General features: G+C 41.0%; 1 protein-coding gene across 5 annotated transcripts in view; it reads right to left on the bottom strand.

Annotated features, from left to right (window-relative positions):
- kif17 (kinesin family member 17) overlaps positions 1 to 14,734 on the bottom strand; it is a 92,270-nt gene that overhangs the window by 50,790 nt on the left and 26,746 nt on the right. For all 5 annotated transcript variants that reach the window (XR_006309255.1, XM_043675541.1, XM_043675542.1 and 2 more), the window contains 3 exons: positions 12,356 to 12,545; positions 4,867 to 5,319; positions 2,371 to 2,477 (listed from right to left, as the gene is read on the bottom strand). Coding sequence is in view for 4 of the 5 variants with exons in the window: in XM_043675541.1 (XP_043531476.1) it covers positions 2,371 to 2,477; positions 4,867 to 5,319; positions 12,356 to 12,545 (750 nt within the window). In the remaining variant the exon portion in view is untranslated. The remainder of the gene's footprint in view (positions 1 to 2,370; positions 2,478 to 4,866; positions 5,320 to 12,355; positions 12,546 to 14,734) is intronic.

A 14,734-nucleotide genomic window follows, 5' to 3' on the forward strand; every position in this document is an offset into this window, starting at 1 on the left:
GAGAGGGTGGACGCTAGGAAATTGTTTCTGTTAAGCGAGGAGACTAGGACCCGTGGACACAGCCTTAGAATTAGAGGGGGTAAATTCAGAACAGTAGAATTAGAGGGGGTAAATTCAGAACAGAAATGCGGAGACATTTCTTCAGCAAGAGAGTGGTGAGCCTGTGGAATTCATTGTCACAGAGTGCAGTGGCGGCTGGGACGCTAAATGTCTTCAAGGCAGAAATTGATAAATTCTTGATATCACAAGGAATTAAGGGCTACGGGGAGAATGCGGGTAAGTGGAGTTGAAATGCCCATCAGCCATGATTGAATGGCGGAGTGGACTCGATGGGCCGAATGGCCTTACTTCTGCTCCTATGTCTTATGGTCTTATGGTAGTAGGCACAAGTCAGGAGTGTGATGAAATACCTCCCACTTGCCTGAATATGCGGAGCTCCAACAACACCCATGAAGCTCGACACCATCCAGGACAAAGCAATTCACTTGATTGGCACCACATCCATAAACATTCACTCCCTCCTCCCTCCACCACCGATGCTCAGTAGCAGCAGTGTGCACTATATAAAAGATGCACTTCAGAAATTCACCAAGGCTACTTAGGCAATAACTTCCAAGCCCACTATTGCCTAAAAGGAAAAGGTAACAGATACATGAGAGCACCCGCACCTTCAAGTTCCTCTCCAAGCCATTCACTATCCTAACTTGGAAATATATCGCTAATTGTTCAGTATTGCTGCTAAACTGCTAGAAATATCTCCTAATGGCATTGTGGGTGTACCTATACCAAATGGGATGCAGGGTTCAAGAAGGCAGCTCACCACCACCTTCTCAAAGGCACCAGCAATGGTTCCTCTAGGCTGCAGTCTGTAGATACATGAGAGCACCCGCACCTTCAAGTTCCTCTCCAAGCCATTCTCTATCCTAACTTGGAAATATATCACTAATTGTTCAGTATTGCTGCTAAACTGCTAGAAATATCTCCTAATGGCATTGTGGGTGTACCTATACCAAATGGTATGCAGGGTTCAAGAAGACAGCTCACCACCACCTTCTCAAAGGCACCAGCAATGTTTCCTCTAGGCTGCAGTCTGTGCACGGCTGGGTAGGTCCGCTGGGTGGCACGGTGGCACAGTGGTTAGCACTGCTGCCTCACAGCGCCAGAGAACCGGGTTCAATGCCCGCCTCAGGCGACTGACTGTGTGGAGTTTGCACATTCTCCCCGTGTCTGCGTGGGTTTCCTCCGGGTGCTCCGGTTTCCTCCCACAGTCCAAAAGATGTGCAGGTCAGGTGAATTGGCCATGCTAAATTGCCCGTAGTGTTAGGTAAGGGGTAAATGTAGGGGTATGGGTGGGTTGCGCTTCGGCGGGGCGGTGTGGACTTGTTGGGCCGAAGGGCCTGTTTCCACACTGTATGTAATCTAATCTAATCTAATCTAATCTAATATATATCAATCTGAGTGTGCCAATGACTGATTTCGACTTTCAGAAGCCACTACCATGCATGGACCTCGGAGGACCTCGCAGTGGCAAAAGAAATTACAGGAATATCAGTAACAAGGGATGGGTAATAATTGCTGATCCAGCCAGTGATGTCCGCATACTTTGAGTGAATTTTTAAAAAGCTATATCTAGCTGCATTGTACTCAAAATGCATTTCATTTAAGGAGAGCTTCAATGTTCCTTTTCATCTACCTCACCTTCTGAAGGAAAACCTGACTGTCCATCATGCAAAGACTGGTAGCTTGCTGCGTCTCAGGCAATCACTGTTATTACTAATAGCAGTTGCAAATAAATCTCCTTTCAGAATCTCCCTGGTCTCCCAACTGCAGTGAGATGAGATTATTAATTACAAATTAAAAAGGGACCTGTGTACAGTACTCACAAAGACCCCTCCAATTTGTCAGGATTCAGATTGCATTATGAAGTATTTTATTGTGCAGGTTAATGTTTTTCAGTAAATGACTCTACTAGAACAGTGTACACAAGAATTAGATCCAAACTGAAAGAAGTAAGTTTCAACCCATTGAATCTCCTACACAACTATGACTGATAAAGCAACAACACTATGCATTTGGATATCCTATGCATTATAATCTAGATGGAAAGAAGTGAACTTCTATTCCCAAAATGATTCTTGTGATATTTTATTTTATCACAAAGATTTTCCCATTACAATCAATATGAGTCCTGAAATCTGGTGAATTTCGAACATTGCTACTTCACTGGGATGAATACAAATCTCCCTTGTGGAAGTAATACATCAAAAAAGCAGTAATATCAGAACCAGAAGTACCATTTAGCATAAATCTATAAACATAGCATGTAAAGATTGAGAACATATTTTATCTTTTTCTTCAATTTACACAAACCTGTCTCATATTTTCTTTTTCAAGTTCTATGTCAGCATGAGCATTGGTATTCTGAGGGGATGGAATGGTGGTTTGACTACTATCCCTTTGCACTTTATTTAGAAAATCTGCAAAATAAAAAGCAAAGTCAGTTTAAGTGATAACCTACGATGCTTCCTATTCTAAAATAATGGAACGGTAGACATACAGTTGTCTTAGATTCAGGCTAGCAATTTGATCAAGGCGGATCACATTTGAGTGCCCAGTGTCCTAATCCAATGTTGATATGTATGTTTCTTTTCAGTGTTTCTTGGTAGTTATTAACAGTAGATCCTACCTATCTTCTTTTATCTAGGTTTGAAGATGCTACTTCAGCTGAGATCAGTTAACGCAGCAAATCTTAAACCTAGGACTTACCAGTAACAAGTAATACATTAGATACTGAGTTACCCTCTGAACTGTGATGGAGAATAGGTACATGTGTTTCACTTCCATTTTTTAATTCCCTCCTGTCTTCTTCCTTCCCTTTTTAAAATCTATGATACTACGCTTTTGATAGCATCCATCTGGGAGTTAGACCACAATCAGAGAAAATTACATCTAATAATATTGGTGTTGGTTTAAATAAATGATCTTTCTGGAATTACAAAAAGCAAAAATGATTACCGAAATAATATCATTTGGATGAGGAGATTCAGGTTACTAGTGAACTTAAAAATCATGATGAGGTGATGCCAAGATTGGATTTTAAAGTTTTGTGCTTAATAGTAGATGAGAGATGAAGAGTACAATAGAGCTTTGGTGCTATGGGTAAACACAAGTTGGAATGGGGGACAGTGTGATGCATTGATTCAAAAACATTAAGGATCCAGCAAGGAGTAAGAATGTATAGGATACTCAATTTGCATCTTAGTAGAAACAAAAGAGGCGGAACAGTTCATGGAAACAGTGGCCATGGTAACAAAGTAGAGGCAAAAAATAACTTTGAACAGATTTATCTGAATCCAGCACAAAACTACAAAAAGTACTGTGATGTCAGTCAGGATTTTAGTATTTTCAGGGCTGTAAGACCCACTAGATTTTTAAAAACACAAATGATGTATACAAATTCAGACCATATGATGATGCACAGTCATTTTAGATGATATATTACAAAAAGACGTGTCTTTTACTGTGGTACTGCAAGAATTGTTTTGGGTATTGGTAGAACAGATATTATGTTCTATAAAAATTTCAAATTATATTGGCAGTTAACACCAGTTATTATTATGAACAATGAGGAACACTACCACTGTTCACTATTAATTCAGGGCTTTTAATCTGAACTCACAGACTAATGTTCTGGAGATGTGGGTTCAAATCCCACCATAGCAGGTGGTGAAATTTGAATTCAATAAAAATCTGTAATAAAACCCAGCCTAATGGTGACCATGTAATCACTGTTGATTGTCATAAAAATTTATCTGGTTCACGAATGTCCTACAAGGACATTCTGGATTAGTGGTGCTGGAAGAGCACAGCAGTTCAGGCAGCATCCAAGGAGCAGCGAAATCGACGTTTCGGGCAAAAGCCCTTCATCAGGAATAAAGCCTGATGAAGGGCTTTTGCCCGAAACATCGATTTCGCTGCTCCTTGGATGCTGCCTGAACTGCTGTGCTCTTCCAGCACCACTAATCCAAAATCTGGTTTCCAGCATCTGCAGTCATTGTTTTTATCTCCTACAAGGACATGTCTTGCCTGGTGTGACCTGCAAGTGGCTTCCATCCCACAGCAATGTGGCGACTATGGGAATTGGGTGGGCAATAAATGCCAGCCTAACCAGTGTCACCAACATCCATGAGAGAATAAAAGAAGTGATTGTGTATTTTTATAGGGAACTGTTAAATTGTTTAAGCCTGAAATCAGATGCAAGTAGGCAGGTAATTTCATGCTACCAGCCTCCATACCGGTTCCCTGCCATGATCCTGACTCATTTTCAATGAGGGCAGCTTGGAGTTAAATCAGATGCTGACCATTAAGGCTAATTATTGGCATTCTCAGGGCCTAATAAGGACCCATTCAGCTTCAGCTACTCTTCACAACAAGGGCCAGATAGTTATGGCTATTTAAAAAGTGAAAATAAACATACTTTCACTTCTTTTTCTCAACGTTCAGATCAACAACTCCCACCCTGGCTGGTGGGACTGCCAATCATTGAGTGCTTAGAAGCCTCCCAAATGTCCGTCAATGTTGGAAGCCCATCCACCATCCTTGATTGGATGGTCAGTCAGTTCCCAGTCTTTAAAAATCTGGTGGGCACTCCTGGAACATATCATATGGGGTTAGGAGCCTGAGCTAAACCAGTAGGTGGGTTGCAAGCACAATTGAAAATCCAGGCTGTGACATTGGAAGTGGCATACATTCTACATCCACTGGATCAATCTCCCACTTTTTGATTAACAGAAATTTGGATTCCATCAGTTCGTATCAATATAAAATAAGGAGTTTTCAATGAATGAAAGAAGAAAAAGTACTTACTAGATAAGTTGTCATTTCCAAGTTGTCCAGCTAGGAGTGCCTTTAGCTGTTTAATCTCTTCCTGATATTCTCGAAGTAAAGCATCCTTTGGATCTTCATTAATTCTTGGCTTGTTTTTGATATTCTTTGCCCTGTTGGCATATCGTAAAGTGCTAAGACTTTCATCATAATTATTGTCTGCAGGAGATAGACATGCCACCATCAGAGTTTTGGTGTTGCCTCCAAGGGAATCCTGTAACATTCGCGTCAGTTTGGAGTCACGATATGGAATGTGTTTTGATCTTCCATCCACAAGTGCAGAAATTACATTTCCAAGTGCTGACAGTGACAAGTTGATTTTTGTGGCTTCTTTCAATCGATCTCCAGTCGCTCCAGTTTTTGCCTGTCTTTCACTACCTGCCAAATCTACCAGGTTTAATTTTCCCACACGGATGCGGTCTTTTCCATTATCATCTGCAAGAAAGACACAGAAACGATAGTTACAAATATTCTCTTCCATCACGATGCCCATTCGCCTTTAGTCATTTTCAGCCTGAGGAGGGTATCAGATAGACCACCCCGAGTGTCTCACCAAATTTTATTAGTGAATAGCACTACAAGGCTAGAAGTAATTGTTCCTTCCTAGTTTGATTTCAAAAGGTAGTTAGTCAATCATTTTGGTGAATGGACTCACAAATGGTCTAAATCTGGGTAATGACAGCAGGTTTTCTTCTCTAAAGGATAAAGTGAAATCAATTGCGTTGTTTTGAAAATGGGTTTTCATGGTTATATTCTGATACCAGCATTTCTTTCAAACAGATATGTGCTTCAAACTGAATTCACATTCATAAACGATGAAAGTAGAACTGCCAACCCTTCCAGGATTGTACTGGTATCGCCAAGAATTGAAGATTAACACTATGGATACTACTACAAGAGATGAGACATAGGTCTATTAAAAGATAATTGGCTGTCATCTTGTGGCCTCTGAATATTATTGCTAATTTAAAGGAATTACTTTATTTTCATACAGCTGTTATCTTGCCTTTTAAACCTTCTTCAGGCACATCTTTTGTTTCTTTTATTGCTCCTTTAGCTTTGGATCACAAATACTTTGGCAATTTAGTTTCTGCTACCCTCCACCCAATCACAGACCTTCTCTATTGCTCAGAACCTATTATATTTTAACTTGCCTCCACTGGGATAAACCACCAGCTCTGTTTCCCTGTCCCTTTTTATTACTCACTTGATAGGGAAATTGAAGGGTAGCAGGATCATTCAAATCTAGGGGTGGTGGCCACTGCACTTTTGTGAGTAAGCCCAGACCCAAATAAGACTCTCATGTTCAGCATTATGAGCCATAGTAAATAGCAGAACTAGCAAATTTCAGTGGTGATGGCAGGAGAGATAGAACCTTGAAGGACAATTGCTCAAGGTGCAGATGAAAGATGACCTTTGGGAAGGGGACTTATGTTTCCTTAAGCATAATTGAAGATAATGGAAAATTAGCTCAGCTGCGTTTTCTTCCAAAGACATATTGCTCTTTGAGATTGAAAATGGGAGACTCAATGAAAGAGGACATCACAAGATTGCAAGTCATCGAGAAATAAGTAGAGATCCTGCCCCCATGGCAGATCACTACTGAACATTAGGAAGTTAAAAATCACACACCAGGTTAGAGTCCAACAAGTTTATTTGGAAGCACTAGCTTTCGGAGCGTTGCTCCTTCATCAGGTGGTAGTGCAAGTCGAAACACACCAATACCGGAATCTCCAAATCATGACTAACTTTGGCACATTAGAAAATTGACCTCTGGCAGAAGTCAAAGGCTAGGAATAACGAGTAGGCACTAATTTTCAGCAAGGATCTTTTTTGGAGTCTCAACAATTTAGTGTATTTACTAATGACCAAGGTGATGAAACATAAAGTCACACAAGATAGGTAGTATTGTAAACAGGGTGGATGTAAGTATAAAATTACAACATGATATTAATTAAATGAACAGACAGCTGGTGAATGGATTTCAATGTAAGAAATAAAGTTATCTACTACTGACAAAAAAAAATTAATATAGGGCATTGCTTGAAACAATGAAGGTTCAAAGAAACTTGGAGTGCATGAACAGAGATCACTAAAATGTCATCAATGAGTACAGAAGGTTATCAAAAACATTAATATAATTTTGGCCTTTATATCTAGAGAGTTACTTTACACAGAGGATAGAAGGTATGCTTCTGCTGTATAAAATTCTGGTCAGACAATACCTACAGTATCCTGAGCAGTTCTGAGTACTACACCTTAGGAAAGATATAACAGCTGTCAGCAAGTACAATGTAGATTTATAAAAGAGAGTCAAACAGTTGGGGCAGGCAGGGACAAAGTAAAGAACAAGGTAGGACTGATAAATTAAAACTGCATCTATTTCAATGCAAGAGGCCTAACAGGGAAGGCAGATGAACTCAACTCATGGTTAGGAACATGGGACCGGGATATCATAGCATTTACAGAAACAGGGATGAACAGGACTGGCAGTTTAATGTTCCAGGCTACAAATGTTACAGGAAGGACAGAAAGGGAGGCAAGAGAGAAGGGGGAGTGGTATTTTTGATATGGGAGAGCATTACAGCTGTACTGAGGGAGGATATTCCTGGAAATACATCCAGGGAAGTTATTGGAGTCGAGCTGAGAAATAAGAAAGGGATGATCACCTTATTGGGATTGTATTATAGACCCCCTAATAGTCAGTGGGAAATTTACAAACAAATTTGTAAGTAGATCTCAGTTATCTGTAAAAATAATAGGGTGGTCACAGTAGGGAATTTTAACATTCCAAACGTAGATTGCTACTACCATTGTGTTGAGGGTTTAGATGGAGAGGAATTTGTTAAGTGTGTACAAGAAAAGTTTCTGAATCAGTATGTGGATGTACCTACTAGAAAAGATGCAAAATTTGACCTACTCTTGGGAAATAAGGCAGGGCAGGTAACTGAGATGTCTGTGGGGAAGCACTTTGGGGCCAGCGACCATAATTCTATTAGTTTTAAAATAGTGATGGAAAAGGATAGACCAGATCTAAAAGTTGAAGTTCAAAACTGGAGGAAGGCTAATGTTGACAGTATTAGGCAAGAACTTTCAAAAGCTGATTGGGAGCAGATGTTCGCAAGTAAAGGGATAGCTGGAAAATGGGAAACCTTCAGAAAAGAGATAATGAGTCCAGAGACAGGATATTCCTGTTAGGGTGAAAGGAAAGGTTGGTAGGTATAGGGAATGTTGGATGACTAAAGAAATTGAGGTTTTGGTTAAGAAAAAGAAATAACATTTGTCAAGTATAGACAGGGTAGATCGAGTGAATCCCTGTAAGAGTGTAAAGGCAGTAGGATTATACTTAAGAGGGAAATCAGGAGAGCAGAAAAGGCGACATGAGATAGCTTTGGCAAATAGAGTTTAGGAGAATCCAAAGGGTTTTTACAAATACATTAAGGGCAAAAGGATAACAAGGGAGAGAATACAGCCCCTCAAAGATCAGCAAAGCAGTCTTTGTGTGGAGCCGCAGGAGATGGGGTAGATACTAAATAAGTATTTTGCATCAGTGTTTACTGTGGAAAAGGACATGGAAGATATAGAATGTGGAAATAGTTGGTGACATCTTGAAAAATGTGTATATTACAGAGGAGGAAGTACTGGATGTCTTGAAACGCATAAAACTGGTTAAATCCCCAGGACCTGCTCAGGTGTATGCCAGAACTCTGTGGGAAGCTAGGGAAGTGATTGCTGGGCCCCTAGCGGAAATATTTGCATCATCAATATCACAGGTGACGTGCTGGAAGACTGGAGGTTGGCTAATGTGGTGCTACCATTTAAGAAAGGTGGTCAGGACAAGCCAGTGAACAATGGACCGGTAAGCCTGACGTCGGTGATGGGCAAGTTGTTGGAGGGAATCCTGATGGACAGGATGTACATTTATTTGGAAAGGCAAGGACTGATTAGGGATAGTCAACATGGCTTTGTGCATGGGAAATCATGTCTCACAAACTTGATTCAGTTTTTTTGAAAAAGTAACAAAAAGAATATTGATGAGGGCACAGTGGTAGATGTGATCTATATGGACTTCAGTAAGACATTTAATAAGGTTCCCCATGGGAGAATGGTGAGCAAGGTTAGATTGCATGGAATACAGGGATAACTAGCCATTTGGATACAAAACTGGCTCAAAGATAGAAGGGTGATGGTGCAGGGTTATTTTTCAGACTAGAGGCCTGTGACCAGTGGAGTGCCACAAGGATCGGTGCTAAGTCTGCTACTTTTCATCATTTATATAAATGATTTGGATGTGAACATAAGAGATATAGTTAGTAAGTTTGCAGATGACATCAAAATTGGAGGTTTAGTGGACAGTGAAGTAGGTTACCTCAGATTACAGAATCGTAGAATCCCTACAATGTGGAAACAGATCATTAGGCCCAACAAGTCCACAATGACCCTCCGAACAGTATCCCCCCCAAACCTATTCCCTCTACCCTATTACTTTTTTTCACATTTCCCCTGAATGATGCACCTAACCAATACATCCCTGGATACTATGGGTAATTTAGCATGGCTAATTCACCTACCTCGCACATCTTTGGACTGTGGGAGGAAACCAGAGCACCCCGAGGAAACCCATGCAGACACAGGGAGAACGTGCAAACTCCACACAGACAGTCGACAGAAGTTGGAATCGAATCCAGGTCACTGGTGCTGTGAGGCAGCAGTGCAAACCACTGAGCCAACGTGTCATCCACAATGTGCAAGTTCCCCTCCCACATTATGCTGGCTTGGAACTGCAATGCCATTCCTTCACTGATGCTGGTCCTTCCTACAGGATTGTGGGTAATCTGACAATACAAGGACTTAGTAATACAAGAAGGTGACTCACCACCATCTTCTCAAGGTGTTTGAAACCACCTTCAGCCAGAAGTGCTGAGTGGAACAGTGCAATCACAACACACTTAAAGAAACTCATCACCATCCAGAACAAGGCAACCAATTTGATTTGCACCCCATCCACCTCCTTCATCATTCATTCCCTCCACCGCCAATCAATGGGATCTTGATCAGATGGGCTAATGGGCGGGGGAGTGGCAGATGGAGTTTAATTTAGATAAATGTGAGGTGATGCTTTTTGGGAAAGCAAACCTTAGCAGGACTTATACACTTAATGGTAAGGTCCTAAGGAGAGTTGCTGAACAAAGAGACCTTGGAGTGCAGGTTCATAGCTCCTTAAAAACGGAGTCTCAGGTAGATAGGATAGTGAACATGTTTGGTATGCTTTCCTTTATTGGTCAGAGTATTGAGTATAGGAGTTGGGAGGTCATGTTGCGGCTGTACAGGACATTGGTTAGGCCACTTTTGGAATATTGCGTGCAATTCTAGTCTCCTTCCTATCGGAAGGATGTTGTGAAACTTGAGAGGGTTCAGAAAAGATTTACAGGATGTGGCCAGGGTTGGAAGATTTGAACTGTAGGGAGAGGTTGAATCGGTTGGGGCTGTTTTCCCTGGAGCTTCGGAGGCTGAGGGGTGACCTTGTACAGGTTTATAAGATCATGAGGGGCATGGATTGGATAAATAGACAAAGTCCCTTCCCTGGGGTGGGGGAGTCCAGAACTAGAGGACATATGTTCAGGCTGAGAGGGGAAAGATGTAAAAGAGACATAAGGGGCAACTTTTTCACACAGAGGGTGCTTTGAGTATGGAATGAGCTGCCAGAGGAAGTGGTGGAGGCTAGTACAATTGCAACATTTAAAAGGCATCTGGATGGGTATATGAATCGAAAAGGTTTGGAGGGATATGGGCCGGGTGCTGGCAGGTGGGTCTAGATTGGGTTGGTATATCTGGTTGACATGGATGAGTTGGACCGAAGGGTCTGTTTCCCTGCTGTACATCTTTATGACATCTCCAAATAATAACTGGACTCCAAGGATTAAATTACAATGAGAGGATACAAAACTAGGATTGTATTCTTTGGGATGTTATTTGATTAATTTTTAAAAGATACTAAGTGAAGATAGGGAGAGTCTACTTTAGCTGATTTAAGAGGCGAGGACAAAGGGAGAGAGTCTAAAAATGACAACCAGAATTTTTAGGAGAGCAATTAGGCACACACATCGGCAAAATAAGGTAAAAATCTAGAAATCTAATCTCTCAGTAAATGGCAATGGTTGATGTTTTGTTTGCTAATTTTAAATGTGAGATTAATACATTTTTTTCCCACCAGAGGTAACAGGAGATATGAGCAAAGGCACATCAATGGATGTTTGGATTTCAGCTCACCATGATTTTACTGAACAGTGGCTCATGGTAGAACAGGCTGAAGGGGTTAATTGGCTTACTCCATTTCCAATGTTAATATACACTTCTTTTAATCCCTAAGGAGTTGCATTTCAGTACTAAAGACAAAACTAAGCAAAAGTTCCAAACAATTTAAGTTCCTTGCCATAATTTTGTGAAGATAAACAATAGCCTTGATATTGTACATTCTCAGGCAGAGTAGGGTACTCGAACTGGAGCTCCTCCGTTCCTTCTGTTGCTTTCTCTTTCTTTTTCTCTCGCCCTTTAGTCTCTTGGTGGGTCTGGTCTTGGTCTCTCAGCAGCATGGCCTCTCTCAGCCTGGTCTCCCGATGGCTCCTGATGGTCCTGGCCTGGTGTCTCGGCGTCTCATGGTGGGTCCTGGCCTGGTCTCTCTGGAGTTCTCATCCTAGTCTCTTGATGGTATGTTGGTTGGTCTCTTGGCAGGTCATGGTGGCGTCTTGGCTTGGCATGTGAGTGGATCCTGCCCAGGCATATTCCTGAGGCACCGGGGGCAAAATAGAGAGGTGGCAGTTCCCGCAGAAGCGATGGTATCTATGACACATGCTTCAAGAACAGATAGACAAGATTCCCAGAGTGCGAGATAAGTAGAGGACTCATCAAAAACTGTTGAAGTATTAGCTTATTCCATTATTTTCCACATTTAAGCTATGAACGTCTTCAATGTAAACTATAATCCACTTTTTAATTTTTTCTACTATTTTATGAAACAATGCTTAACTTTTCAACTCTTGTTTCTCTGACTAATTTGCACCTAAGCTTCTTTTGTACTTAGGTACTTTGGTACCTAAGATGGCACCGTGTGCAACTTTCCACTGAACATTATACACTTTCCACTGAACTCCTGTACTTGAGTACGTGACAATAAAATCTAAATCTATTTTATAAAGGAATCAAATTTATTGGAAATGATGAGAACGGGAGAAAGAGTAAGACAAACAGATGGAAATTAAGGGACAATAAACACAAAGGCAAAGGTGAAAGTATGCAAAAACAAATAAGAGAAAAGGACAGAGGGATAAATAGATGCAATTTGTTTAACCTATTTTAATTTTGGAAGAAATTCTGAGGATTGTACCTACGAATTTTAGAAAAAAAATTTTCAGAAGTAAATCACTGCAAATAAATATCAATATTCAATCACCTGTTGCTTTGCATAACTGACCTATTGAGCACATCTCCAAGTGTATGGTGAATATAGAATGTGAACGTGATGAGTCTTTATTCATGAGGGTGTATCCCACAGCTCGATTGCCCCAGCCAATATCCATGATTTTCTCACACTCTGATACACTGTGCACAGTGTGCATGGATAGATCCTTCACATAAATGCCTTTCTCTGGATGCTCCTTGAGCTATAATCAGATGGATGAGACAAATAAGTTAGAAGCCTGGGGAATCATCAGCCTAGAACTAATCTATTAAATTTCACCATTGTAAAGATTATTTACAGTGTCAAAAAATTCAAGATAGATTTTACTTCTAATTTTGCAACAGAACTATAACTCAATTTTAAAATTGTCTCTATTCCTCCCCCAAAGGTGCTGATTATCGCTGTGGCATGCAAAGATAAAGAGCATGTATTTATATTGCATTTCATTCTATTTCAACTTCAAGTCATTCCAAGTCACTTCTCAGCAAAATAATTAGCTTGCAAGTTGATTTGAGGATGATGTTTATTCAGGATTCTGCTGTATGTCTCCATATGATTGAAGTGTACTAATATATAGTTGGGAAACACAGAAATCGACTTACATGATACAAGATCCAACAAAAAATAAGAAAATTTATGACCACATAATCCACTTTCTTATCCAGTGATGTTAAGGTACAATTGTTAGCCATGATGCTTCTAATAATGCTCAAATTTGAAAAAAATACTGCAGATACTGGAAATTTTAAATAAAAAAAAGTGCTGGAGAAACTCAGCAGGTCTGCTAGCATCTGTGGAGGAAGAAACAGCTTTAACATTCTGAGTCCGATATGTCCATTCGGAACTGAACGGATGAGTAAATTGTGTTTTTTTTATGCTGAAGACAGATGAAGAGGAGCAACAAGTGGAACAGGTTGTAATGGTGCTCAATGCCAAAGACAAAGGGGGTGCTAATGGTAGTCAAGGTGAAGGTGGGAAAAGGAGAAAATGAGTCCACTCTGCTGACAGCAAAGGCAAAAAGATACAAACAAGACATGGCAGTCTGTGTCCGTGTATGTGTTTGTACGGGGTAGGGTGGGTGAGTGGTGGAGGAGAAAGAAAGAGAAGGCTGGCGGAGGGGGAAATGTAAGAAATGATGTGGAGGTGGAGGTGCCAGTGTTGGACTGAGGTAGACAAAGTCAGAGGTCACACGACACCTGGTCAGAGTCCAACAGGTTTATTTGAAATCACAAGCTTTCAAAGCATTGCTCATTCATCAGGTGAGACTTCAAATTTGCTCATTCATCAGGTGAGACTTGATGTACAGCTTGTCATTTCAAATAAACCTGTTGGACTATAACCTGATGTCGGATGTAAGAAAAACAGACAGTGCAGAGGTTATGCTCTGAAGTTGTGGAATTCAATACTGAGACCTGGTGGCTGTAAGGTGCCTTGGTAGAAAATGTGGTGATGTTCCTCTAGCTTGTGTTGTGCTTTGTTGGAACAATGTGGCAAACCTTGGATGAAAATGTTTGCAAGGAAGCACAGTGATATATTGAAACAGCAAGCAAATGGAAGGGCAGGGTCACTCCTGCAAGAGGAGCTGTCCCATAAAGTGGCTATCCAGTCTGTGTTTGGTCTCCCAAATGTAAAGAAGACTGCATTATGAGCAGCAAATACAGCAGATGATGTACAACACTGCTTCACCTGGAAGATGTGTGTGGAGCCTTGGACAGTAAGGAGGGAGGAGCGAATGAGCAGTGTTAGGAGTGGTGGTGGAATGGATCAAAATGATCCTTGCAGAATTCTGACAGTGGAGGAGAGGAGAAGTTGAGTTTTGGTGGTGGTGTCCTGCTGAAACTGGCGTAAATGGTTTTGAATGATCCTTTGAATACAGAGACTGGTATGGTGGAAAGAGGAACCCAGATTTATTATTCTTTTCTACCCAAGGGTGATGTGTCCAAACTGATTTATTTAAAACCTACACAGATACAGTTCAAGAATATACTGACAAGAATATTAAAGGTTTATAAAACTGGAATACACATATACAAACACACAAATTAGATTAGATTAGATTACATTACATTACAGTGTGGAAACAGGCCCTTCGGCCCAACAAGTCCACACCGACCCGCCGAATGGGGAGAACGTGCAAACTCCACACAGTCAATCGCCTGAGGCGGGAATTGAACCCGGGTCTCTGGCGCTGTGAGGCAGCAGTGCTAACCACTGTGCCACCGTGCCGCCCACAAATTAGAAACTAGCACAGGCTACTTGGCCTATATTGGTGAGAGTTCTTGTGACTGATATCAAACATTGGAGATAGTGAAATGCTGGTATTGTGTATCTGCAGGGGGTGCTGGCAGATGGCCCTCCACACTTGTGGGAAGAAGTCACAGTGGAGGTCAG

Source organism: Chiloscyllium plagiosum, chromosome 34 (genome assembly GCF_004010195.1).
Source record: "Chiloscyllium plagiosum isolate BGI_BamShark_2017 chromosome 34, ASM401019v2, whole genome shotgun sequence".
Classification (NCBI taxonomy): domain Eukaryota; kingdom Metazoa; phylum Chordata; class Chondrichthyes; order Orectolobiformes; family Hemiscylliidae; genus Chiloscyllium; species Chiloscyllium plagiosum.